At 41.3% G+C, this 27,844-nt stretch overlaps 1 protein-coding gene across 4 annotated transcripts in view; it reads left to right on the top strand.

Annotated features, from left to right (window-relative positions):
* invs (inversin) overlaps window positions 1–27,844 on the top strand; it is a 292,265-nt gene that overhangs the window by 129,086 nt on the left and 135,335 nt on the right. For all 4 annotated transcript variants that reach the window (XM_080208441.1, XM_080208415.1, XM_080208432.1 and 1 more), the window contains exons 6-9: window positions 5,097–5,264; window positions 9,070–9,250; window positions 12,596–12,705; window positions 19,769–19,940. In XM_080208441.1, coding sequence (XP_080064567.1) covers window positions 5,097–5,264; window positions 9,070–9,250; window positions 12,596–12,705; window positions 19,769–19,940 — 631 coding nt within the window. The remainder of the gene's footprint in view (window positions 1–5,096; window positions 5,265–9,069; window positions 9,251–12,595; window positions 12,706–19,768; window positions 19,941–27,844) is intronic.

Genomic DNA, 27,844 nt, shown 5'->3' with positions numbered 1-27,844 from the left:
GATGATAACAAGTTGGTTGGGAGAGTGAACTGTGACAAGGATGCAAAGATCCTTCAGAATGATCTGGACAGGTTGGTTGAGTGGGCAAATCAATGGCAGATGCAGTACAATTTGTGTGAGGTGATTCACTTTGGAAGCAAAAGCAAGAAGGCAGATTACTATCTGAATGCCTGTAAATTGGGAGAGGGGAATGTGCAGAGCGGGACACGAGTTTCCTCGTGCACCAGTAACTGAAGGTAAGCATGCAGGTGTAGCAGGCGGCAAAGAAGGCAAATGGCATGTTGGCCTTCATTGCGAGAGGTTTTGAGTACAGGAGCAGGGATATATTGTTGCAATTATATAGGCCATGGTGGTCACCCAAGGGGTGGTGAGCCTGTGAAATTCATTACCACAGGAAGTAGTTGATACCAAACATTGAATTTATTCAAGAAGCGGCTGGATATAGTTCTTGGGAAGAACAGAATCAAAGGTTACGGAGGAAAAAGCAAGATTAGGCTATTGAGTTGGATAATCAGCCATGATCATGATGAATGGCAGAGCAGGCTCGAAGGGCCAAATGGCCTTCTGCTGCTCCTATTTTCTATGTTTCTCTGTTTGTCATTGACACCATTTCCCTAACTCCACCACCGCCTCAACCCTCACCCAAACTTGTCAGCAGCTAGTTCAAGTTGAGTCAGAATGTGTAAAATCATGGCAGCTTTAAATATCAAATTCCATATCCTTCCATCACCAAAATCACGTGCATCCAAAAAACATTCCCCCTCTGCCCTTACCCCTTCCCCCTACCCCCTTCACAGCCCTTAGTCACACTCTTGTCATTTCTAGATTTAGTTTTCCAAATTAGGTTCTTTTGAACCTAATCACAATGGGCCCTAAATTGTCTGCTGTCCTAAGTAAGTCCATTCAATGATTACCATCCTCATTAATCTATGTTGGCTCCTTGAACTCAATGTATGGAATTTAAGCTACTCTTCCTTCATGGCATCACCATGTCATATCTCCATAAACTCCTGAAGCTTGATCTTCACTCCATTGATATTAGCATTTTGTGTGTTAGTTGCAACTCCGACAGTAGTACCTTCAGCTGCTTTTGCCCTCTCTCCAGAATTTTCTCCTGAAGCCCTCTTTCCACTTTATAGTTTCCACTTTTAATCCATTTAAAAGGATTATTAAAACCTATTCTTTCAGATATCATATCCATTAGGGATGGGTTTAGGCCCCCCAACACCCCCGCTTCCCTCGTTCCCATTCTCACCAACTAATAAATAATAAAATGGTGTCAAAATCAAGAACCCGATGTTAGGCATAGAATAACTTGGTGCAGATTAATGCATCTTGTGCCATAGAAACCCGACAGTGCAGAAAGAGGCCATTTGGCCCATCGAATCTGCACCAACCACAATCCCACCCAGGCCCTATCCCCATATCCCTACATATTTACCCACTAATCCCTCTAACCTACACATCTCAGGATGCTAAGGGGCAATTTTAGCAAGACCAATCAACCTAACCCGCACATCTTTGGTCTGTGGAAAGAAATTGGAGCACCCGGAGGAAACCCACACAGACACGAGGAGAATGTTCAAACTCCACACAGACAGTGCCCAAGCCGGGAATCAAACCCAGGTCCCTGGAGCTGTAAAGCAGCAGTGCTAACCACTGTGCTACCTTGCCGCCCTTCAACAATATGTTTGAACTCCAACTTCAGAATAGCATCCCTATTTGTATTAGTCATGCATTTTTGTTTTCAATTTTGTAACCATCATCAGGCTATCTGAAAAGCCTTTTTCTCAATTAGGGCAGAATTAGGAGCAGTTTTATGCAATGAATTTCATGTCTACTGTGAATTCAATCAAAACTGTCCAACTCATTTTACATAGGCTCTTTATAGCTAACAGATGAAGAGCACTTTTATCCCATCAGTTTGGACTGGATTTGAAGCTGGGCAGCAAAGGCCATTTTCTATCCTACTGCAATACTCAATTTGCGTGAAAGTAATCATGTTCTCCGATGTAGATAGATTACACGCAAAATAGAATGATGTAACCAAGAATTTATAAACTGACTGAAACAGCGTAGCTAAATTTCCGGCAAATGGGATGAAATGGTTCACAAGGAAAAAGTTAAACAATCCAAAACAACTTTTTCTATTGAGATCTCATAATTGTCAGTTATATTTAAAAAGGTATAGCCTACCAACAATACTGTTGATGGTGCCAGTATTTCTAATTTTGCATATGTTTTAATTTATTAAATAATTTCTCCTTGCCTTATCCCTATGCATTTAACTAATAACATATTTCCTGGGTACATAATCTACATGATGTGGGTATGCTGGCGTTGGACTGGCGTAAACACAGTAAAAAGTCTGACAACACCAGGTTTTAGTCCAACCGATTTATTTGATAATAGACTCACAAGCTTTCGGGGTTAGTCCCTTCGTCAGGTGAATGGAGAGTTCTGGCCTCAGACAGAGCATATAAAGCACAGACAGTTTAGAGATTACTGATTAGAATGCGAATCCTTACACCTAACCTGCTGTTCAAGACCTGAAGTGGCTGACAATGTGAGTGGAAGGAGTACTGATCACAGGTTAAAGAGATGTGTATTGTCTCCAGACAGTACAGTAAGTGAGGTTTTGCAAACCCAGGCAAGTCACGGGGGTTACAGATAGTGCGACATGAACCCAAGATCCCTGTTGAGACCGTCCTCATGTGTGCGGAACTTGGCTATCAGTCTCCGTTCAGCGACTCTGCGCTGTCGTGTGTCGTGAAGGCCGCCTTGGAGAATGCTTACCCGAAGGTCAGAGGCTGAATGCCCGTGACCACTGAAGTGTTCGCCAACAGGAAGGGAACAGTCTTGCCTGGTGATTGTCGAGCGATGTTCATTCATCCGTTGTCGTAGCGTCTGCATGGTCTCCCCAACGTACCATGCTTCGGGACATCCTTTCTTGCAACGTATCAGGTAGACAATGTTGGCCGAGTTGCAAGAGTATTTACCGTGTACCTGGTGGATGGTATTCTCACGTGTGATGATGGTATCCATGTCGATGATCCGGCATGTCTTGCAGAGGTTGCTGTGGCAGGGTTGTGTGGTATTGTGGTCACTGTTCTCCTGAAGGCTGGGTAGTTTGCTGCGAACAATGGTCTGTTTGAGGTTGTGTGGTTGTCTGAAAGCAAGAATTGGGGGTGTGGGGATAGCCCTGGCGAGATGTTCGTCTTCATCAATGATATGTTGAAGACTCCGGAGAAGATGTCGTAGCTTCTCCGCTCCGGGAAAGTACTGGACGACGAAGGGTACTCTGTCCACTGTGTCCCGTGTTTGCCTTCTGAGGAGATCGGTGCGGTTTTTCGCTGTGGCGCATCGGAACTGCCGATGTATGAGTCGAGCACCATATCCTGTTCTTATGAGGGCATCTTTCAGGGTCTGGAGGTGTCTGTCACGATCCTCCTCATCTGAGCAAATCCTGTGTATACGGAGGGCTTGTCCATAGGGAATGGCTTCTTTAACATGTTTAGGGTGGAAACTGGAGAAGTGGAGCATTGTGAGATTGTCTGTGGGCTTGCGGTGACCACAAGCCCACAGACAATCTCGCAATGCTCCACTTCTCCAGTTTCCACCCAAAAACTTGTTAAGAAGCCATTCCCTATGGACAAGCCCTCCGTATACACAGGATTTGCTCAGATGAGGAGGATCGTGACAGACACCTCCAGACCCTGAAAGATGCCCTCATAAGAACAGGATATGGTGCTCGACTCATACATCGGCAGTTCCGATGCGCCACAGCGAAAAACCGCACCGATCTCCTCAGAAGGCAAACATGGGTCACAGTGGACAGAGTACCCTTCGTCGTCCAGTACTTTCCCGGAGCGGAGAAGCTACGACATCTTCTCCAGAGTCTTCAACATATCATTGATGAAGACGAACATCTCGCCAGGGCTATCCCCACACCCCCACTTCTTGCTTTCAGACAACCACACAACCTCAAACAGACCATTGTTCGCAGCAAACTACCCAGCCTTCAGGAGAACAGTGACCACAATACCACACAACCCTGCCACAGCAACCTCTGCAAGACATGCCGGATCATCGACATGGATACCATCATCACACGTGAGAATACCATCCACCAGGTACACGGTAAATACTCTTGCAACTCGGCCAACATTGTCTACCTGATACGTTGCAAGAAAGGATGTCCCGAAGCATGGTACGTTGGGGAGACCATGCAGACGCTACGACAACGGATGAATGAACATCGCTCGACAATCACCAGGCAAGACTGTTCCCTTCCTGTTGGCGAACACTTCAGTGGTCACGGGCATTCAGCCTCTGACCTTCGGGTAAGCATTCTCCAAGGCGGCCTTCACGACACACGACAGCGCAGAGTCGCTGAACGGAGACTGATAGCCAAGTTCCGCACACATGAGGACGGTCTCAACAGGGATCTTGGGTTCATGTCGCACTATCTGTAACCCCCGTGACTTGCCTGGGTTTGCAAAACCTCACTTACTGTACTGTCTGGAGACAATACACATCTCTTTAACCTGTGATCAGTACTCCTTCCACTCACATTGTCAGCCACTTCAGGTCTTGAACAGCAGGTTAGGTGTAAGGATTCGCATTCTAATCAGTAATCTCTAAACTGTCTGTGCTTTATATGCTCTGTCTGAGGCCAGAACTCTCCATTCACCTGACGAAGGGACTAACCCCGAAAGCTTGTGAGTCTATTATCAAATAAATCGGTTGGACTAAAACCTGGTGTTGTCAGACTTTTTACTGTACATAATCTACACCCAGCCCTCTGCTAATGCCATTCTTAGATTGCCAATGAAAAGTGCATTATGGTTTGCCTGAATTGAGTCAATTTCCCACATTTTATCTTTCTCTTCCTGATGATGTGCAGTTGGCCTTTATTCAACATCTCTTTCTAATAGAACAGCTAAGATTGACAACTTACTGTGGGACCTGACCCGGTTGTAATAGCAGAACACTAATATTGTGGTTGTAATTTTCCTGAACTAGAAAAATACAGTAACCTGGTATCTGCAAACTCAATTGCCCTGTTTTTAATTATATTCAGCATTTTTTTGTAGCAAACAGCATTACATTGGAGTGCCTACTACAACCACCCAGAACATGTGAAGCTGCTGATAAAACATGATTCCAATATAGGCATTCCTGACATTGAAGGCAAAATCCCACTCCATTGGGCTGCCAGTAACAAGGACACCACAGCCATTCACACAGTGAAATGCATTCTGGTAAGCATGTTAATTCGAGCTCTCCTGCAGTGACGGAAGACAATAAAAATTACACTAATTGTGGGAGTAGAACTAAAAGGAGTTCTGCTGTATTGATGTAACACCATAACTTAAGTCTATTAATAATTCAATGTAATTTTGCACTTAAAAAAATTAAGTGAGCAGTAAATTGAATTAAGCAACTGGAATCAAAAAACATGGTGGGGGGGGGGAACTTTAGCATTCAATTCAAATTTAAATAATTCAGTATTGTGAATTTAGATGCTTTGTGTTATCAGTAGACTAGATCGATTGGTGCATGTGGCAAATGAGAATTAGTTCTATCTGTATCCTACTATTGCTACTAATTTGTTTTTCTCACAGAATGAATGCACTTATAGCACACTGAGCCCGAGTTGTCTTGGCCTAGTTTTGGGCCCAAGCTCATCGCGAATTAAGAGCAATGCCAAAAACAGGTCCTTGGGCCTCAACAACATTTTTGGATTGCATGAGTAGCTCTCCCTGTGGGGGGGAAAAAAGTTGGCTTACTGCCATCAGCTTTCATAAGTTCAGAATGGTGAGAGCTGGAGGTTGGAAATGGATATGGGAGGGTGAGATAATCTGGTGCCCTTAATTGGATGCAATACTCCAGTTGAAGCTGAATCAACGTCTTCTAAAGATTCATCATAACTACCTTGCTTTTTGTACTCTATCACTCTGTTTATGACGCCCAGGATTCCATAAGCCTTCATAACCTCTTATCTCAACCTGCCCTGCCACTTTCAATTTTTGCACATACAACCCAAAATCTCTCTGTTCTACACTCTTTAGAATTGTACCCTTTATTTATAACACCTGACCTCATCTTACTGAAAAATATCAATTTGCATTTTTCTGCTTCAAATTTCATTGCCATGTGTCTGCTATTGATATGGAGATGCTGGTGTTGGACTGGAGTAAACACAGTAAGAAGTCTCTCAACACCAGGTTAAAGTCCAACAGGTTTATTTGGTAGCACAAGCCACTAGCTTTCAGAGCACTCCTCCTTCGTCAGCTGAGTGGGATTTCATCATCCTGTTTGTGAACTGAAATCCCGCTCACCTGATGAAGGGGCAGTGCTCCGAAAGCTAGTGGCTTGTGCTACCAAATAAACCTGTTGGACTTTAACCTGGTGTTGAGAGACTTCTTACTCTACTATAAAACCAGCCTTACCTGTGTCCCTTTTGAAATATACCATTTTCTTCCTCATAGATCACTATATTTCCAAGTGTTGCGTCATCTGAAAAGTTTGAAATTGTGCTCTATTCACTCAAATCCAAGTCACTAATAAATACCAAGGAAAGCAGTGCTCCTAGTACTGACCCCTGGTGAGCACCCCATCTGACCATTCCCCAGTCCAAAAAGTAACTATTCACTACTACATCTTGTTTCCTGTCACCTCAAATCCATGCTACCACTGTCCTCTTGGTTGCATGGGCTTCAAGTTTGCTTTGAAGGTTATTATGTGGCACTTCATCACATATCTTTCGGAAGTACATATAGACCACATTCAATCCTCTGATACCTTATTAGGAAACTCAATCAATGTTAGTTGAACACCATTTATCTTTAATTTGAACTGTGTTGACTTTACCTCATTAATGTATACTCATCCAAGTGGCTGTTAATTTTGTCTCACATTATCATTCCTAAAAGCTTTCCCACTGCTGAATTAAATTGAATGGCCTGAATTGCTTTGTTTATCTTGAGCAAAGGTTTACCATTTGCAATTCCCCAGTTCTTTGGCACCAGCCCCTATTGATGGGATGTTTGGAAGATTTGGCCAATTCTATGCAAATTTCCACCTTTTACACCGTTTAATATCCTTGAATGCATCCATTCTGTCCTGGCGGGCTTATCAATTTTAGGATAGCCAGTCTTTCTAGTACCTCACCTTTATCAACTGTTAGCCAATCTAGTATCTCAACCACATCCTCTTTCACCTTGGGCAGAATCCTCTTCCTTGATAAAGATAGATGCAAAGTAATCTTTAAAACCTCAAGTGTACCTTCTACTTCCCATGTGGTGTTCTCTATTTTGGTTCCTAATTGGTCCTATTATTTTACTGTTTATGTCACAACAGAAGACTTTTGGATTCCCTTTTATGTTAGCTGCCTTTCTTATCTCATATATTGTCTCTTTCCCCCCCTTATTTCCCTCCAAGCATTCTATATTCTGTCTGATTCTCACTTTTATTATCAATTTAACATCTGGAATATACTCATTTTTCTTTCTTCTAAGTTTTATATCTATTTTGTCATCTGGAGAGCTCTGGCTTTGGTAGTTATCTTTCCCCATCTTGGGACTGTATCAAACAATCTCTCTTAAGAGACAGTCCAATATTCAATTACAGTTTTGTCCGCCAATCTTTGATTCCAATCTACCCAAGCCAGGTACATTCTCTTCCAGTATCCTCAGTAGTGTAATGACATCTCTATTATTTCTTAACTCTAAAAAAAAATCTTGTCCTTGACCCTTCTTTGACAGTACTGCAATATTCTTAATTAATACTGCCACTCTGCCTCCTTTTTTCTCTTCATTATGTTTCCTGAATACCTTGTATCAAGGAATATTTAGTATCCAGAGCTGACTTTTTTGAGCCAGCTCTCTGTTGTCATCATAGTATATTCCCTTGTGGCTATTTGCACCTGTACTTACCTAAATGTGTACTTATCAACATATATTGTAAATCTAATTTAGACCTCCTTGTATTCTCTTTTCATCTGAACCCACCTAATTACAGTTTCTTGAGTCATCTGTCTCAACCAATGCTTTTGCACTTGTTTTTTCTTTTTGAATGCAGCATTTGTCAAATTAGTTTAAACCCTCTGCAACAGCTTTAGCAGCCGGCCTGTGACGACATTGGTCCAAGCCCTGTTGAGGTGTAACCAGGCTACCTGTCCAGGCCTCACCTACTCCAGAACAGGTCCCAATGTCTCAGAAATCTACAGTTCTCCCTGCTGTACCATTGTCCAGCCTTGCGTCTGTCTGCTCTGCTCTTCCTATTTTTTCACCAGCACATGGCATTGGGTGTAATCTGGAGATTTCTAACTTTAAATTCATGTTCTCTGATTTCTATCCTAGCTCTCTAAAGTAGGACCTTATTGACCTTTCACTTATGTCATTGTTACTGATGTTATCTGCTATTCCTTGTTGTTTACACTCCCTCCTCAGGATGCTGTGCGGCTGTTTGGTGACATTCTTGACTCTGGTACCAAGGAGGCTGCATACCATGCTGGATTCATGTCTGTAGTCACACACAAGCCTGTCTGTTTTGACTACTGAATCCCTTGCCATTATTGCTTTCTCGATCTATCGCGTCACTCTGTCTACAGCTGAACCATGATGTGGGTATGCCGGCGTTGGACTGGCGTAAACACAGTAAAAAGTCTGACAACACCAGGTTTTAGTCCAACCTATTTATTTCCCTGACGAAGGGGCTAACCCGAAAGCTTGCGAGTATATTATCAAATAAATAGGTTGGACTAAAACCTGGTGTTGTCAGACTTTTTACTGGGTTACAGCTGAACCATCCAGAGTGTCATGGTCGTTCTGTACTCCCCAGAGAAACCATTGTATTCCTCAATATTCAAAACTGAATACCATTTTTAGATTAAGGTGCACCACCTGCCTGATCCTCCGTGTCCGTTTGGCAGTTACCCAATCTCTCTCTACTTGGACCCTGTTAGGGTGCTGGGTGACCACCTGTTGAAATGTGTTATTTAGAAGATTTACTAATTTTATATATATTGACAGTGCATATTGTAATTTTTTTTTCACCTGATAGGAGGCTGCTCCTACTGAATCACTATTGAATTGGCAGGACTATGAAGGACGAACACCACTTCACTTTGCTGTTGCTGATGGAAATGAAGCTGTGGTTGATGTACTGACTTTGTATGAAGGATGCAATATAACATCTTATGATAATTTATTTCGAACTCCTCTGCACTGGGCTGCTTTATTAGGTAATTAGTCGTAAAAGGGAGTTTTGTGCATGTTCAGGAAATCATTATTATAATTATGTATTCACAGACCTAGGACAGGTTGTGCACAATCTATATAAACTCAATTGAAAATGGTTTTAAATTCTGGTCGATGTGAGTTGTCCATATAGTTGAGATTCATTGTTCTTTATTTTCAATGTTTCTAATTGTAATGTGTTTTATGGATAAACTTTAGATTTGAGTCATCTTTGCACATAGTCCTCACAACAGAGTGTGGACACAAATCATTCATAGCCAGTGCTCCAAATCAATGTTCCCTCTAAATTTTCTTTCTTGTGGGAAGGGCTACAAATTCCTATGAACACTACATTTTGTCTGTAGACAGTTTACGTGTGAACAGTCACTGAAATTTCATAACTTTATGTGGTAGCTTCCAGACTGTAGCATGGCCGTATACGCAAGTACATTAGAGGAAACAATTTTATCCTCCCGCTGGTCCCATTCTATTCCTCAAAGCTCCAATAATAGCACCACCTCGCTGTGTTCCCAATTTCATTTCTTCTTTAACAAATAACATTAAACACTGAGCCAACTAAAGAGAGTAATCATTAGAGAAGCTAAGAAAGAAGTTGAGACCAACTTGGGAAGACCACATAGTGACTATGAAGAGAAGTGAGATTGAGCATAAGAAATGGATTTTGCAGGGGTTTTTTTTCCTCTTATCTCCTCTTGCAATATTCCTTTGATGTATTCTCACTACAATTACTTGCTTAAAATGATATCTAATGGTGATATCTTGGTCTTAAATAGATGATCCCTTATTTTTAAACAGTGACCCCTAGTTCTAGCTTCTCCCAGAAGAGGAAACATTTGCTCTACATTGACCATGTCAAGACCCTTCAGGATCTTATTTGTTTCAATCAAGTTGATGCTTACTCTTACAAACTCACAAAGGATAAAAGCCTAACCCATCCAATCTTTCTTCATAAGATAACTTGCCCATTTCTGATATTAGTTCAGTAAACCTCCCGTGAATTGCTTCTGATGCATTTACATCCTCCTTTAAAAAAGGAAACCAAGACTGTACACAGTGTTCTGGATGTGGCCCTGTACAACAGAAGCATGACCTCCCTACTCATTCAGATGCCCTCACAAAAAAGGATGATGTTCCATTTGCGACTCTAATTACTTGCAGTACTACCTGCATATTAACCTTATGTTCATGCACTAGGACACCCAGATAGCTCTGTAATTTCTCACTATTTTGATGTTTATATTCATTTTTCCTGTCAAAGTGGACAATTTCATATTTACCACATTATAACCCATCTGCCAGTCCTTGTGTCCTTTTCACAATTTACTTTCCCAACTAGTTTTGTTTCATCAGCAAATTTAGCAACCATATCTTTGATTTCTTCATCTAAGTTATTTGTATAAATGGTAATAAGTTGAGACGCTCAGCACTGTGACACATGACTTGTTATATCCCACCTATCAGAAAAAGACCCATTTTGTCCATTCCCCATTTCCTTTTAACTATCCAATCTTCTATCCATTTCAATGTGTTACCCACTAAAACAATGAAATTTTATTTTCTACAATAACCTTTAATGTGGCATCTTATCAAATGCCTTCTGGAAATCTAAATACATTACATTCAAAGCACATGTGACTCCATTAATAAGTTGGTTAAACATGATTTTCCCTTCATAAAACTATGCTGACTCTGCCTGTTGTCTTGAATTTTTCTAAGTGCCCTGCCATACAATCTTTAATAGTAGCTTCCAATGTTTTCCCTCTGATAGATGTTAAGCTAACTATCAGAGGGAGCTAACTGGCTTAACATCTATCAGAGAAAACTAACTGGTTTAACATCTATCAGAGGGATCTCTGACGAAGGGTCATCTAGACTTGAAACCATTGGCTCTGTTCTCACCCCAAAGATGCTGTCAGACCTGTCAAGGTTTTCCAGCTTTTTCTGTTTTTATTTCAGCATCTACAGTATTTTGCTTTTATGATCAATGACTAAACCCTCTTTAACTTCTACATCTTATATGTTTGATCTTCGCTTATCACAAATAAGAATCACTATAGAGTATTTTCTGCCACTAACAAATTTTGATTACACACCAAGTAAAATTTTTCTTGTGTGCTTTCTTCCACAGACGTGCAGTTAATGTATTTCAAAAGAACATAAGATGTAGGAATAGAAGTAGGCCACTCAGCCCATCGAGTCTGCTCTGCCATTCAATTAAATCATGGCTGATTTGATTTAATCTTCAACTCCACTTTCCCATTTTATCCCCATAATCCTTGAATTCCCTTATTGATTAAAAATCTCCGCCTTGAACATAATGACCCAGTCTCCACAGCTCCAAAGGTTTCCACAGATTCATTACCCTTCATTCAGTATTGTTAATTCTGGTTAGACAGCTGACATGCATAAATTAAATTCTTGTTGAAATAAATGTATCTGATCTTTCTTCCTTCCTGCATACCCTGCTATCCAACAACTTTCTCCATTTATATTCTGGCAGTGGTGTTTATGTTCATATATGATTTCAGTGAAGCCCACACACTGCTGCATATTTCCCAAATGGCCATTCTACTTGTGCAAACCTAACTGCTGATTATTGATAGGCTGTTGAATGTTGGGCAGAGCTGATTCTGCCCTTGTTCTTATCCCAAGTATACATCTAATTTACAACAGTGTCTTCACATTAGCAAATGCATAAAAGGGCGCTCGAGTTGATGTTTTCCCCTATCTTTCTTTAACTCCAGACAGGGAGGATAATTAACCAAGAATAGCATGAGACTTTATTGATCTCTTATTCATAACTTGGTCAATGCATTTTTCCCAAAAAGTCATTAAGAAGCTTTTGTGTAAGGTTTATTCCACGTCAAAAAACATTACAAGTACATGGCTAACATATCTTAACCTCTTACTCCACAAGTACTTTTTGCTGACAAAATTATTTAAAACATATATTTAATGTTCTAATTTTGTGCCATACTCATTGAATCTCTGAAATACAGCATGCTTTTGTTGTTTATACATACAAACTTTTGTTATCCAAACCTTTTGCTTTGCAATCATATGAATTTATCTTGTGCCACTCCCCAGTATCCTATTTTGGACATTCTTCCTTTTCAGATAACAATCCAATTCCCCCTCAATTGAACCCAGTTTAATCCAGAATATAGCCAGAAGTCTAAGCTTTAAAAACACATAAATCGATAAATGTATATAATACCTATAACTCTGAAAGCCCAGAAATTTGACATTGCTGGTTGTTTTGCTCATTGTTTGCTCATGCCACTTGCATGATTTTATGACTTAGTTATAGATTTTATGCCTATATTTAGGTCATGCCCAAATAGGACACCTTTTACTGGAAAGGAATAAATCTGGTACTATTCCATCAGACAGTCAAGGAGCCACACCACTGCATTATGCTGCTCAGAGCAATTTTGCTGTAAGTACTGCTAAAGGAGAACCCTCAAGAGAAAGACTCTTTTGCAATTTTAAATTGTTCAACATTACTATTTTGTGTAATTGTAGCAAGATCAGGTAATACTTTGTGATAAGTGCTATTCATTTCTCATTTTTAAATTGTTACCTCCCACTGGCCCCATCAGCTTTGCTGAGGTCAGTGCCAGAGGTCACCAATGGCTGACCCTAGCATTTATACTGGAATCAAAGGCCCTTTGGTTTTTGAATATAATAGTTTGGATATTCTTCAAGGCAAAATTGAATAAATACTTTGAAATGAAACAGATTATCTGATACAACTGTTAGGAAAACAGAAAGGTGAACTAAATTGACCTGCATTCAGTTTTGGTCTTGAACTTTGTGTTTTTAAATTCTCTTGTTAGGGGTTGTGTCTCTTTTTTTGTAGCAGTCCCGGGGTTTAAAACCTTCTTTGTAGTTTGGGACTAAACTCAATTTTATATTCAGCATACGATCAGAGCGCTCTACTAATCTGACAATATAGTACTTGTTTTGGTGATGAGTGTTCTGCAGTGACTGGACATTTACAGCTCCTAGATTTTTCTCAACTTCACTCTGAGAGGATGTGTTGCCCGTTTCTAACTTATATCCACGTTCACTTCCTCTTGTCCACTTTTACGTCTCCCATCGTAAAATTCCTGTTTTATCTCCACAGATACTGCCTGACTTGCTAAGCATTATCAGCACTTCTTTTAATTTCTAACTTCTAAATTCTATCGTATTTTGTTTCCACAATCTGTACCACACAGTACTCCTACATAGTACCCTAGTTTGGCATAATTCATGGAGTGATATTTAATCCATTTTCTTCAATATACAGTACTTATCCATATTAAATTTCTTGTACCAGTAGTTAGCCCATACAGCTTTTATTTAACTTGTTCTCTAGGTCTAGCTCAGATGGCTGGACAACTGGTTCACAATGCAGGTTGACACCAGCAGCACCAGCTAAGGTAATTCATGAAGGCCCACTTTCTCAACCTTGCCCCTCACCTGAGGTGTGGTGGTCCTTGGGTTAAATCACCACCAGTCAGCTCTCCCCATCAAAAGGAGAAAACAGCCGATAGTCACCTGGGACTTTGCCTTTTTACCTTTAGTCTGAAATGAATCAAACTTGATTTTTGATGGCAAGTGTAGTTTGTATCCACTAGGCAAGCCTAGATTGTATTTACCATGCAAATGCAAAATCTGCATATCATTCAATGCATTTCAATTGAGAGCCAGTAATGAGATGCTGTTTTATGCAAAGCTAACAGACGAGCAACACAATTTATATTTTTCGATATTTGAATTTCACCACATTCTGCCCCTCCCCTGAAGCTGTTGTGCCACTTGTACAGAAGTAATGGAAAGCACAATTAATTTGACAGGAAATTCTCATTATAACTTAGAAATGGCTCATAAAGTCGGAACAGTACAGATCACATCATTGATACTTGAGAAATTCCACTCTTTTCCTGTTTCTCAGTCTCATTAATACCTGCTTATTCCTGTAGTTTAGTCAATTTCTCACCAGTTTCAGGTATTGCCTTTAATTACAATTCAGTTTAAGTAGCTGTCTTTTGTATGGAATTTTGTTAATGATGTTGAAAGCCTAGATATGCCAATAATAAAGTATCTAGGGTGCTAGTGGCCTCAATAATATCAAGGAATTTAATAGGACAAGATATCCCCTTAGGATGGTGGCAGAATACTAGTTTATTGCAATGCTAGGTAATCCTAAATTTTATCTTTAATTATCAATTTCATAATCTGTTGCATTTTACAAACCTGAGTGGTCTCAACATTCAAAGCTTATTGTACCTGTTGCTAATGCAGTGCCCCTGTCATTAAGTGATAAGGTTAATTTTAAAAAATGCATCATCAGTAACTCCCTTCCCTTTCCCCTTCTCTGCCTCACCAATACCCAAGCTTTTCATCCCTCCCCATTCCTCTCCTCTTTTCAATCCACTCTTATTCCTCCACCCTCTGCTCTAATTTCCACCCTTCCTCTGCCTCTCTCTGTGTCCCCTTTGTTTAGTTATGTCTCTGCCTCTGCTTTCTCTGAGAAATATCCATGCCCTTGACTTTCCCCCCTCCTTGTTCAAAACATGTTTAATAAATAGAAATGGCTGTAGTATATTCACCTTTTATAAACGCAAGCGTGTAAAAAGTTAGAAGGCTTGAAGGGTACTTACTAATAACAAACTAAAGAATGTCAAAAGAGAACCCACAGAGCAGCTAGGAAATAGGAAATCCTGAGTGAAAAAATGAACATAATTTCTACTTTGCTTAGAAGATTGAGTAGTTCTGACCTGTCTAACAACAATATGTTAGAGCAATTAAAATGCTTATTCAATCAGTTGTGTTTTTTGTGCTATGTAGGAGTACTGTGTGGTACAGATTGTGGAAACAAAGTACAATAGAATTTAGAAGTTAGAAATAAAAAAAAGTGCTGATAATGCTTAGCAAGTCAGGCAGTATCTGTGGAGATAGAAACAGGGCTAATATTTCATGTTGAAGCCCTTTTATTAGAGCTGTTGGATGTTAGTGATGTAACAGGTTTTAAGCAATACCGAGTGCGATAATGAAAACGTATTGATATAGATTATATATATACTTTATGTTTAAGGGGAAGATTCAGCTCTATGCTACACACAGTTGGTATGTCTGGCGGGAATGCAGCTCAGATGCCGGGAGAGCAGGATACTTGCTCATTTTAGCCTTACAAGTGCTTATGTTAAGTAGAGTTAATGGACTTCCGTTTATTTAAGCTCTGCAGGGATTTCTGCTTAGAATGATTGACATGATCATGTGAATATGTGGCTTATGTGCAGTCCTGGGAATGTAGCAGAGAAAGCAAAAGGCTTTTGCTGAAAACAATTAGTTTGCATCTGAAGCCGCATTTAAGTTAGGTTTTGTAGGTTTCTTAAAGTTCTATCTCTCTCTGAAAGCTCCACGACTTAAAATGTTAAAGCAGCTATGCCTGGTTTTGCTAACAGTATTTATTTTAAAGTGGCGTTTAAATGTGTAAGAGAAAGATTGCTTATTTGGAACTAGACAGTGATAAGTTAGAAATTTAAAGTTGTTTCCTTTCATTTTAAATATTGTTTAACTGTTCGAGTTAAGCTGCTTCATTTGTTAGAATTATATTTAAACTATGTTATTGAATAAAGTTTATTTTACACTAAAAGATCTCTAATTTGTCAGTGGAATTACTCCTGGAGTGAAACAACCAATCCTCACATTTATGCCAAAATAGAAAAATTGTTGGGGTCTATTCTTTTCTTCTTTTACTACAGCACAAACAGGCCCTTCGGCCCACAAGTTCCGCCAATCATATCCATACCTACCAAGCCATAGAGCTATCTGTAACTCCCTGTATCATGGTAGGCTGGTAGAAAGGTTTAAGGCGCATGGGATACGAGGTCAGGTAGCTAGGTGGATTGAGAACTGGCTGGGCAATAGGAGACAGAGGGTAGTTGTGGAGGGGACCTTTTCGGGCTGGAGGCCAGTGACCAGTGGTGTGCCGCAGGGCTCAGTACTGGGACCTCTCCTCTTTGTAGTATACATAAATGACTTGGAAGAGAGCGTAGGTGGTGTGATCAGCAAGTTTGCAGATGACACCAAGATGGCAGGGTTGGCGGGTACTGAAGTGGAATGTCAGGTGATACAACAGGATATAGATAGATTGGTGCATTGGGCAGATAGGTGGCAGATGGAATTTAATCCTGACAAATGCGAGGTGATGCATTTTGGAAGGAATAATGCAGAGAGGAGCTATGTGATAAAAGGTAGACCGATTAGGAGTATAGACATATAGAAGGACCTGGGAGTGCAGGTTCACAAGTCCATGAAGGTTGTGACACAAGTGGAGAAGGTTGTTAGGAAGGCTTATGGAATGCTAGCCTTTATAGGTAGGGGTATAGAGTATAAAAGCTGCCGTCTAATGCTTCAGTTGTATAGAACGTTGGTTAGACCGCATTTGGAGTACTGCGTCCAGTTCTGGTCACCTTACTACCGGAAGGACGTGGAGGCTATGGAGAGGGTTCAGAGGAGGTTTACCAGGATGTTGCCTGGCATGGAGGGGCTGGGGTATGAGGAAAGGTTGGAGAAACTGGGACTTTTCTCCTTGGAAAGACGGAGGTTGAGGGGGGACATGATAGAGGTATATAAGATAGTGAAGGGAATAGATAGAGTCAATAGTGAGAGACTGCTCCCTAGACTGGGTACAAATACGAGAGGTCATGATTTAAGGGCGAGGGGGGAGAGGTATAATTTGGACGTGAGAGGAAGGTTCTTTACGCAGAGAGTTGTGGGGGTATGGAACGCGCTACCGAGGAGGGTGGTGGAGGCAGGAACGTTGGACTCGTTTAAGGTTCAGTTGGACAGACACATGAGCGAAACGAGGATGAAGGGTTATAGTAGGGGCTATTAAATAAGGTCAGAACCTCGGGAGGCACCGGAAATGCAGACTTGTAAGTTAACGTTTTTGTCTTTTTATTCCGCAGGTGGAGGTCCACCTTGTTGTCAAACGAGGGGCATGCACACGGCGGGTCGTGCGTGGGCTGCTCTTGGAGGTTCCGGGAGTGGCCTAGTACTTCGTGTCGGTGTGTGTGCTTGATCGTGGACCGGTAGACGGGCGCTGCAACAGCTCGGTGACTAGCACTGCTAGCTGTGCAGATACATGGATTTGGGCCTGTGTCTGTGGGAGTTTGTGCATTCTCCCTGTGGTTGCATGGGTTTCCTCCGGGCGCTCCGGTTTCCTCCCACACCCCAAAGATGTGCTCTTAGGCTGATTGGTTTACCAAATTGACACTATTCTCCCCTGAATCTGGCTAAGTTAGGGGTTCCATTCGTAGACATGCAGGGTAGAATAGGTGTAGGGTGATGCGGCGGCGTGGGCTCGTTGGGCCGAAGGGCCTGTTTCCCGTGCTGGGTTGTTCTTTGTTCCCAATCCCATTAAATCCCATATACTCATCCAGAAGTCTTTTAAAAGACCTCACCGAGTTTGCCTCTACCACCACCGACGGCAGCCGATTCCACTCGCTCACTACCCCGAGTGAAAAACTTACCCCTAACATCTCCTCTGTACTAGCTTCCCAGCACCTTCAACCTGTGTCCTCTCGTAGCGACCATTTCAGCCCTGGGAAATAGCCTCCGAGAATCCACCCTATCTGTTCCCCTCAACATTTTATAAACCTCTATCAGGTCGCCTCTCAACCTCTCTCCAGGGAGAAGAGACCTAACTTCCTCAACCTATCTTCATAAGGCATGCCTCCCAATCCAGGCGACATTCTTGTAAATCTCCTCTGCACCCTCTCAATAGCTTCCACATCCTTTCCTGTAGTGAGGCAACCAGAACTGCGCACAGTACTCCAAGTGGGGTCTGACAAGGGTCTTATAAAGTTGCAGCATTACCTCCTGACTCCCAAACTCAGTCCCTTGATTAATGAAGGCCAGTACACCATACGCCTTCTTGACCATATCCTCCACGTGCAATGCCAATTTAAGAGTCCTATAGACCCGGATCCCAAGATCCTTCTGCTCCTCAACACTGCTAAGACTCCTACCCTTGATATTGTACTCCTTCATCCCATTGGTCCTGCCAAAATGGACCACTACACATTTATCCGGGTTGAAGTCCATCTGCCACTTCTCCACCCAGTTTTGCATCCTACCTATGTCACGCTGCAACTTCTGACATCCCTCCAGACTATCCACAACACCACCAACCTTTGTATCGTCGGCGAACTTACTAACCCATCCCTTCACTTCCTCATCCAGGTCATTTATGAAAATGACAAACCGCGAGGGTCCTAGAACAGATCCCTGGGGCACTCCACTGGTGACTGACCTCCGTGCAGAAAATAATGTAATTTGGAGTTTTGATCTGGGACCCTAGAAGATGCATGTTAAGAAAGGAAAGGTCAAAAATATGTTCTGGAGTGGAAGAGCAGGAGATATTAAAAGTTTTTTGAAAAATGATGGTGCAAAGCTAAATAGGTAGTAATGGGGCAACAAAAGAAACAAAAGATGTGCCTAGAGGAGTTGTGTAAATGACAATAACAGAATCATTGGGCTGAATTTTACAGGGCAACTCATTCCCCTCCTCTGACTGAAAAGTTGATTATGAGCCTGCCCACTCAAAACCTGGTTGACATGCAGTAATTTTACACTGGAACAACCTTAATTGTTACAGGGTGAGTTTTCCCATCCCCATCTGGGAGAAAATCCTGCTTTATAGAGCTGTCAGCAAATCTGGCCAACAGCTTTATGGTTCCTGTTGTGCTACTGTTGGGCCTACTAGCAATCCCAAAGAAGAGGAAGGGCTAGAGCCTGGACTCCATTAGCAGACCCCACTGAGGGGGATGGTGGGGAGGGAGGACCGGGAGGTGGAGAGAGGAGAGGGGTTGGGGAAGCTGGGTGTGAGGCCAGAGGAGAGGGTTAAAGGGGTATGTGGTAGGAGGGTGGTAGTGCCTCTAACAACCTTTCTCATCTGACAGCAATGTGTGCAGTGAAGGCTCTGGCCTGATCTGCACCTTCCCTTTCCATGGGTAAAATAGCAGCATAAGTGGGATGAGGCACTTAAATGGCTACTAATTAGCAACATAGGGGCTCAATAGGCCAAGAATGGGCAAACTATCTGACACCTTCCTCACCCACTGTAAAATGGGAGATAGTAGGAGGCCACACACTTTGCAATCCCTCTGCCTTCAAGTACTATTCCTCTCTCTTTCTCTCCTTTTTCTCTCCATCTTCCACTTCTCCGCCCAGTCTTGCATCCTATCTGTCACGCTGCAACTTCTGACATCCCTCCACAATACCACCAACCTTCGTATCGTCGGCGAACTTACTAACCCATCCCTCCACTTCCTCGTCCAGGTCATTTGTGAAAATGACAAACCACGGAGGCTATACAATTCGACCTATTTTCAGCAGCTGGTGCCTAACAAAAAAAGGGAAGATTGAGCATGATAGGTTGCTAAAAAGTAGTTTACAGAATACGAATGCAGATTGTGTGGAATAAATTCCTATATTTTGTGTAGGAGACTGTTGAAATCTTCTTGAATCATCCATCAGTGAAAGATGATCCAGACTTGGAAGGGCGCACTGCATTTATGTGGGCTGCAGGAAAAGGCAGTGATGATGTCCTTCAAACAATGCTAAGAGTAAAATCAGACATCGACATCAACATGGCTGACAAATACGGTGGAACAGGTCAGTTTTCCAGTTTAAACCACTATTTAATAATATTCTACTCATCTGTAATCATCCAAGCAGTTTTTGAAAAAAAGAAATGTTCTAATTGCAGTCCACAATGAGGAATGTATGGCTGATAATTAATAGCGTGATACGTGTTAAAAATAATGTAATAAAAATGCTCATTTTTGATTTCTGACCATTCTTGGAAGAAGAACTGCATTTTCTAAAATTTGCAGTAAAAGGTAGGTCCATGTAGGTGAGATATTACTGAAGTTGGTGCTCAGTAACAAGGTTATTATATTACCGTCCTCTTGTTCTGGAAGAAATATTGTGCAGAATCTTCTGTTCTCTCTGGTGATGATGAGCTTGGAAAAGTGGGAAGGGCAGTTCATTATGTGGGATGATGGTGCACCTGAATTCTGCCACCTCCCTGCATCACTAGAATTAAGTTATAGTTCGGAAAACCCTTGGGCAAACTTCTTTCCAGCCTCCAATTGAGATCCTTAAGTGATCAAATAATAACTACTTGAGCCTCATCCTGCTGTTCCTGCTTTCAACTCAGCTAAAACCTTGTAGGCAGCTTGTCATCCCTGAGGATGGGTGCAGGGAAGGGAGGAAATTTGTGTGACTTTGATTGAAGGAGACAACATTGAGAAGGGGAGGGTCTCAGAGAGACACCCCTCTGCTCTTGCTGGTGAACCTCCTGCGCTCCTCTCCCCATAGCCACAACCCAGCCATCATCTCCTCTCCTCTCTCTCCTTTTTCTCTCTCTCTCTCTCCTTTTCCTCTCTTTCTCTCTCTCTCTCTCTCTCTCTCTCTCTCTCTCTCCTTTTCCTCTCTTTTTCTCTCTCTCTCCTTTTCCTTTCTCTCTCTCTCCTTTTCCTCTCTTTCTCTCTCTCTCTCCTTTTCCTCGCTTTCTCTCTCTCTCTCTCTCCTTTTTTCTCTCTCTCTCTCCTTTTTCCTCTCTCTCTCTCTCTCTCTCTCTCCTTTTCCTCTCTTTTTCTCTCTCTCCTTTTCCTCTCTTTTTCTCTCTCTCTCTCCTTTTCCTTTCTCTCTCTCTCTCTCTGTCTCTCCTCTGATCACAAAGCTGCCACCTTCTGATTGACCAGGCCTCACCAGGGCCTGATTAGCGTGTGATGTGGGGGGCCTCCCTGAAAAAGCAACATGTGTTTCTCACTGGCTGTCCAGCCCACAGGTGAGATCCCAGTGCCTCAGCAAGATTTTTCTGATAGTTTGCTTTTCATCTAAAGGAGTTGTTAACAGTGGATGAATTGTAAAAATCGGGGCAGATTTTACTTTGTTGTCCGTGGCCCCTTCTGACCTAAACACACAGATTAAAATCGGTCCTCCTAACTTTTCCTTACGATTTTAGATTAATGGAAAATTAAGTGGTCTTTGTTATCTCCCAAGTGCTTCATCTGATGATTAATTATGTCTAGAAAGCACAACAGCATTATCTTACTACATTCAGTGCAACTGAAAGTTTTCCCAATTTTGAGCAGTTTTAATGTTCTGCAAGCCATTGTTGAAGTACTTTCTCCAATAAAAACAATCTTCTGCTTTTTGTCGTGTTCAATGACATTTGAGTGTTTGGTGCCCAGAGACAGAGTTAATCAAACTATAAAGACATCTTAATAATGCAGCTCAGATCAAGCCTGAAGTTATCTTGACTGTGAATCTTCCTCACTGTAAACTTCAGCTGCTTTTGTAACTAATTCACTATCTGAAGTTCTATAGTACTTGATGATTAGTTACTATTTCTTATTAAACATAAATGGTGTCTTTGAACGCATTTTTGCTAAAGTTTTGTCCCATTCTGATATTCCAAATCTCCTCTTCTGTCTTCTCCCACTTGCTTGTCTTCTAGTATTTGGCTTCATGAATACTAGAAGACAGACATTTTGTCTGTCTGCCTCACTTTGTGACGTCTCTCTTGCGCTGTAGTGAAAAGTACATTTCCATCATTAACTCAAATTCTGGTGCTCTGAGCATTCAAGTAAGATTATTGGTAAATTTATAAGTATGTGCCCCATGTGTGTATGACAGTCTAATGGAAATTCAGAAAAAATTCGCAATTATCTTTTCATCCCAGAGACTTATTGGTTGGGGTCAAGAAAGCAGATTGTGGGTTTATACGTGGCAAAAAATCTAATGCTCTGAAAGCTAAGTCCAACAGAAGAAAAAAGTATTTGGGGCAGATAGTTGCATATTGTACTTGTGGAAACAGAAAAATCAAAGGAAAGTGCTCTAATAATTATGGAAAATTAATGGAATGAGTGTAGTTGTGGCATTCCCTCTCATCCTTTGCATTGAGATGAATGATGGGATGCTGGGAGTGTGGGGAAGGGAGGTAGCTAAATAAATCAGCATTTTGAATTCCTGATCAGTAATTCCAGACCCAGAGTGGATTTCAGGGTCAAGGGCTACCATAAACTACCCTACCTCATGCAAGCTAATTGAAAAAGGCAGAACAACTAGGAATCGATTCCATCTGAGATTAACAAAGAAAATGCAGAATTAAGTAAATGTTTGTTCCTTGTGAGCAGAATGACATCACTGCCCATTTACACGTAACTGGAAGAAATTGCCAGTCGCTGAAGTAGGGTTTGGCTTGATGCTGTATTACAGGTTCCATTAGGATTCCACAAGAGCTGAGGCACAATTTTAATATCATGGCCTAATATGACTGGGTTAATGGACAAGTCTAAAATATACCCAAATGTTTGAAAGTGCAGAGCAAGTGAAACTGAAAGATGCATATGGGATCCTTGGCTTTATTAACTGACAGACAGAGTACAAAAGCTTTAAACAAAAGGCTACACTTTTATAAATAACTGGTTAGACTTTAGCTGGACCATTATATCTATTTTTGGACATCACATATTAGAAAGGGTGACAAGGCTCTGAGGAGGGTCAGAGAAGATTTACTAGAATGAAACCAGGGACGAGAGACTTCGGTTCCATAGAGAAGCTGATGTTCTTTGCAAAGAAAATTAAAGACCGATTTTAATTAATTGTTTAGTATTATGAAGGATTATGATGAGGGTAAAACAGAATTTTTTTTGACTGGCAGGTTGATCAGAAGGATTTAAGATAATTGACAAAGAGACCAGAAGAGTGATGAGAGGAAGTTTTTTATAGTGCAGTGAGCTGTGCACTCTGTAATGTACTGCCTAAAAGGATGGTGGAAAGCAGATTCAATAGTAACTTTCAAAGGGAGTTGAATACAACATTTGGCTGTAGGGAAGATTAGGGGACTAAGGCTAATTGTAATCTTTCAAAGAACCAGCATAGGCATGATGGGCTGAATGACCCTATGAGTACATGAGATATTCTTTTGATTACAATATTTGTCTGCTGCATGAACAGACCTAAGACATCCTTCTCCTTCCCAACATAAAAATATTATATCAAATGGCATTTGGTTTATCCACAGGATTTGCAGTTAATTACTATCAAATCCTGAACTATAATCATTGATCACAACAGACACTTTTAAGGAGCAGAGACATGAATTCATTGCCATGTTCTTAAGTTTTGCTACATCTATGTTGCAGTCTCACCAGCTCCCACTGACCTCCTACTCTGTTCCAGCTGTTGCACCCCCTTTTATACAGTATATAATCTCAACATATGTCCCTCTCTTTAGCTCTGAAGAATATCCATATGGACTCGCAATGTTTTCTCTCCCTACAGATGCTGTCAGAACTTCTGAGTTTTCCCAGCATTCTCTGATTTTGTTTCAGAGAGTCAGAGCTGTCAATTAACCAGCATTTTCTCTGGGGCTCAAGTGTTTCAATAGTCTTAATGGATTTCCAAGTTCTCAGCTAAAAATATGTAATGAATATTGACTGAGAACCCAGAAATCCATTCAGAAACCTGAGCCCCTGAGAAAACATTGCTTGATTGACAGATGTGGCTATATGATCTCTGCTGTCAATTTCACAGTGCCTATTTACACAAGGTTAAAAGATTTCAGCTATTGAACTTGCCTTCATGCAGACTATGGATCATGACTTCCTGAGGTGCCATGAACCCACTATCATTGGAAACTTGGCCCATCTCCTTGAAAATTGAGGAGGAATTGAGGATATCTGCATATCTCTGGAACAGAGTTGGCATGTTGAGAGTACAGCACCCCAAACTGCCTGTCCTCTTAAAGACTCCATTGTAAATTGGAAACTTGGGGAATGGGGTTGTGAATCCTGGAATTGGGTATCAATTCCCATTTTAAAAGAGCTCCCTACTCATCATGATTTGGTGAATATTCCGGCCTACATTTACATTAGGGAAACATTAGGATGCTCCCTCTGGTAACCATAGTAAAAAGTCTTGACGACACCAGGTTTAAGTCCAACTGATTTATTTGATAGTACACTCACTAGCTTTCGGGTTAGTCCCTTTGTCAGGTGACGAACGGACTAACCTGAAAGCTAGTGAGTGTACTATCAAATAAATCGGTTGGACTTAAACCTGGTGTTGTCAGACTTTTTACTGTGTTTACCCCAGTCCAACGTCGGCATATCCACATCATGCCCTCTGGTAACCACAGGCAACAACATAGTTGTTGCATCGTGTGGTTTCAGCTTCTTTCAGAAAAAATGGTGCAGTACTGAAATTAGGAGGTGTTAGTTGCTAGCGTTGTCTAGCATTGCTTAGCTCCATGGTGACAGATGGATATTGTGGCATAAGAAATTCAATCCATCTAGCTATCCATAGATGCTGACAGTGCTGAAAGCTTTTCATTGTGTTGGTTAATGGTGAAAGTGAAATTCCTCCGCCTTAGTGTAGGAAACAAGTAGCACATTTGCAGAAGCCAGTCCACACTGCTGTCGTCAGTTACTGGACGTGATGGTAGCTGAGTTAGCTGTGCAAACAAAGCCTTTTTTGTATTTGCTTGGCCTGAGAATCCCCGTGGTCACTGTGACTCCATCATTGAAAATCTGGATTACAAGACGACTTATGTACTTGGAGTGGGAAACAAGCAAACAACATCAGAATGACTTACAGCGGAAAAAGCAGGCCATGCTGACACAGCAGCTCTTTATTGTTGCGTTGTTGTTAGCATCGTATATGCAACTTGTTTAACAGATTAACAACATCTATTTCATAAGAAGAGGAACAGAAAGCAGAATTGCAAGTTCAAGAAGGGTCAGAACTTGGCAGTTAAAGACTGAATGAGCCAAAACTTCTAAACAGCAGGGGATTGCTTACCTAATTGTTTACTCCTTAACAGCTACAGAACCTTTTGAACAGTTAGACATAAATCCACAGCTGATTGCTGAATGCTTGGTTGTGATTCTTCATTCTTTATCATGACGACACAGACAGTGGATGCTCAGGCAGTAAAAAAGGTTTTAAAAATTACCTACAAAGTTACTGAACAGATGTATTTAGGCTCTCCTGTAGAGTACTAAAGCATGTTATTTTTGTCTTTCATAAACTATAACAGATCATGTTTTAACAAATAGTAACAAGTTAAATCCCACGTATACAGAAAATGTAGTGGAATAGATCTTACTGCATGTAAGAGAATATTTACCCGTTGTGCACTAGAGTGGCAGAGCACCAGGTAATGCATGTAGCCCATTTTACAGCTTAACTCAGCACAGCACTAATCTCAGTTTTGTTCAGGGAGCTAGATAGCTAGAAGAAAATATGTCACTTCTGCTTTTATGCCAAGAGGTATAGTTAGAGGTACCTGGGGACTAGCCGTATAGTTGCAGAATAACAGAATGGTTACAGCCCAGAAGGAGACCATTTGGTCCATGTTATGTGATGTTAGTTTGTCTTTAAGAATTTTTTTTTAAATCATGTTCTCTGCTGTTTGTGAGCAGGCCTTTTGGTTTCATTGTGGTGCCAATTGCCTGCTTAGATGTCTTTTTATTGCTGATTCAATGGTTTAAATGGGGCTTTGTTTACCCTGGGCCTTGGGTACTTTCTGGGATTTGTTTTATGACCCTGCATTGTTAGGGTAGAGAATGATTGACAGGTCAGGTGACAGTAGTTCTTTCATTTTTAGTTTTGATCTGCTATTTTAGTTTGGAAGGTGTTTGGACACCAAACTGAAAAGCAGTATTTCTGTTTTTCTCTCTCCCTGCTATTGGAAATTCTGCTTGTTAGCTAGAGGTAGGTATCCTGGCCTTCCTGGAGTGAAAATTCTGGTGTTAGTAGTTTGCTAGCTGGTAACTAGAGTCTCCCTCTCTCCCTGGTGTTCTGGGAAGCTGATCTGACTTCGTGTTTAGCAAGAGAACTGTATCATCCAACCAAAGGACTAAGTTCAAGCATCACGTGAGCATTCGTATTTTCTGTGCTAAACCTGTGGCAAGGGTTTGTTTTTGGGATTTGTTTGGTTGGAATGGTGTTTAGCTATTAAGGTTTATATAACGTCATTGTTTTTCTGTTTGTAATTGGTAAAAGTTATGCTAATTTTCTTTCTATAGTATTAAATGTATTCTTAAATAAACTTTGTTTGCTCAAAGCTCCCCAGTGGGTCAGTTGAATCAAATCCAAAATGAAAAATCTCATGTTTATGCTAGCCAAATTCAAACTGCAAAACTTGTGATCCAGGCAGACTTCATAAAACACTTTGGAGTTTCTGACCTGAATTATAACACTGTGTTGATTGTCTGAGGAGCAATTCACTCCTGTGTCTCCTGTTGTGGGAAAAAAACACCATTTCTGAGTCTGACTGGAGAGTCAGTAATATAGTTTATTTTTAACGAAGCTTCGTGGAGAGAAAGCACCAGCACCTCGCACTACTGGACAGCTACCTTCTCTCGATGAAACAATAGAAGCAGTCCGCCTTTATACCCTTTATACAATAGGTGGACCAGACACAATTATCACATCGTTATAGTCAACAACATTGTACAGAGTTCAACATTTCTTAGCTCATTATTATGGACAGGTACAGCCATTATCATTTCAATATCACATTGTTCCATGAATGGGTACATTTCCTCTTATCAATGACTTAATTTATTCTATTCTTGTAGGACATGGTTCCTTTATGTTTTTCTTAATCTCCCTATCAGACCCCCATTATCCCAGGACTATCTTTATTTTTTTAAGGTGCCTGGCTTCCTGAAGCGTTTGTTCCCTGTTTTAATTCAATTAACTGTCTGTCCTGTGGTTTAGATTTTAAGTGATTGTCTGTCTGTGTTTGAAAGTCAGTGTCTGTGCTGGAAGTCAGTGCAGTGCCTTTTAACCCCTTTTGTGCCAGTTAGCTATTTTTATGCCAGGTACCCATCTTTTTGTTTTTTTTCCTGCCTTCACTCCTCTCTGTAGCGTTCCAAATTCTTTCTTTCCCACTAATCTAATTTATTCTTGAATCCCTCATTTGAACCAGCCGCCACCACACTCTTGGGGAATTATAGGCCGGTTAGTTTAACGTCTGTGGTAGGTAAAATGTTAGAATCCGTCATTAAGGAGGAAATTGCAAGGCATCTTGAAGGGAATTGCTTGATAGGGCGGACGCAACACGGTTTCATTAAAGGGAAGTCGTGTCTGACAAATTTACTGGAGTTCTATGAGGATGTGTCTAGGGCAGTGGATAGAGGAGAGCCGGTGGATGTGGTCTTTCTGGATTTTCAGAAGGCGTTTGACAAGGTACCTCACAAGAGGTTATTGCAGAAGGTCAGGGGACATGGAGTTGGGGGTAGGGTGTTAGCGTGGATAGAGGATTGGTTGTCAAATAGGAGGCAGAGAGTGGGGGTCAATGGGTGCTATTCGGATTGGCGGTTGGTGACTAGTGGGGTGCCCCAGGGGTCGGTGCTGGGGCCTCAGCTATTTACCATTTATATAGATGATCTGGAGGAGGGAACCGAGTGCAGGGTGTCGAAATTTGCTGATGACACCAAGATTGGGGGAAAGGCAAATTGTGCGGAGGGTGTGGAGAGTCTGCAGAAGGATCTAGA

Source organism: Carcharhinus amblyrhynchos, chromosome 2 (genome assembly GCF_965287045.1).
Source record: "Carcharhinus amblyrhynchos chromosome 2, sCarAmb.v2.hapA, whole genome shotgun sequence".
NCBI classification, from domain to species: Eukaryota; Metazoa; Chordata; class Chondrichthyes; order Carcharhiniformes; family Carcharhinidae; genus Carcharhinus; species Carcharhinus amblyrhynchos.
The sequence above is the reverse complement of the archived record's forward strand: the minus strand, read 5'-3'. Positions and strand labels throughout refer to the sequence as shown.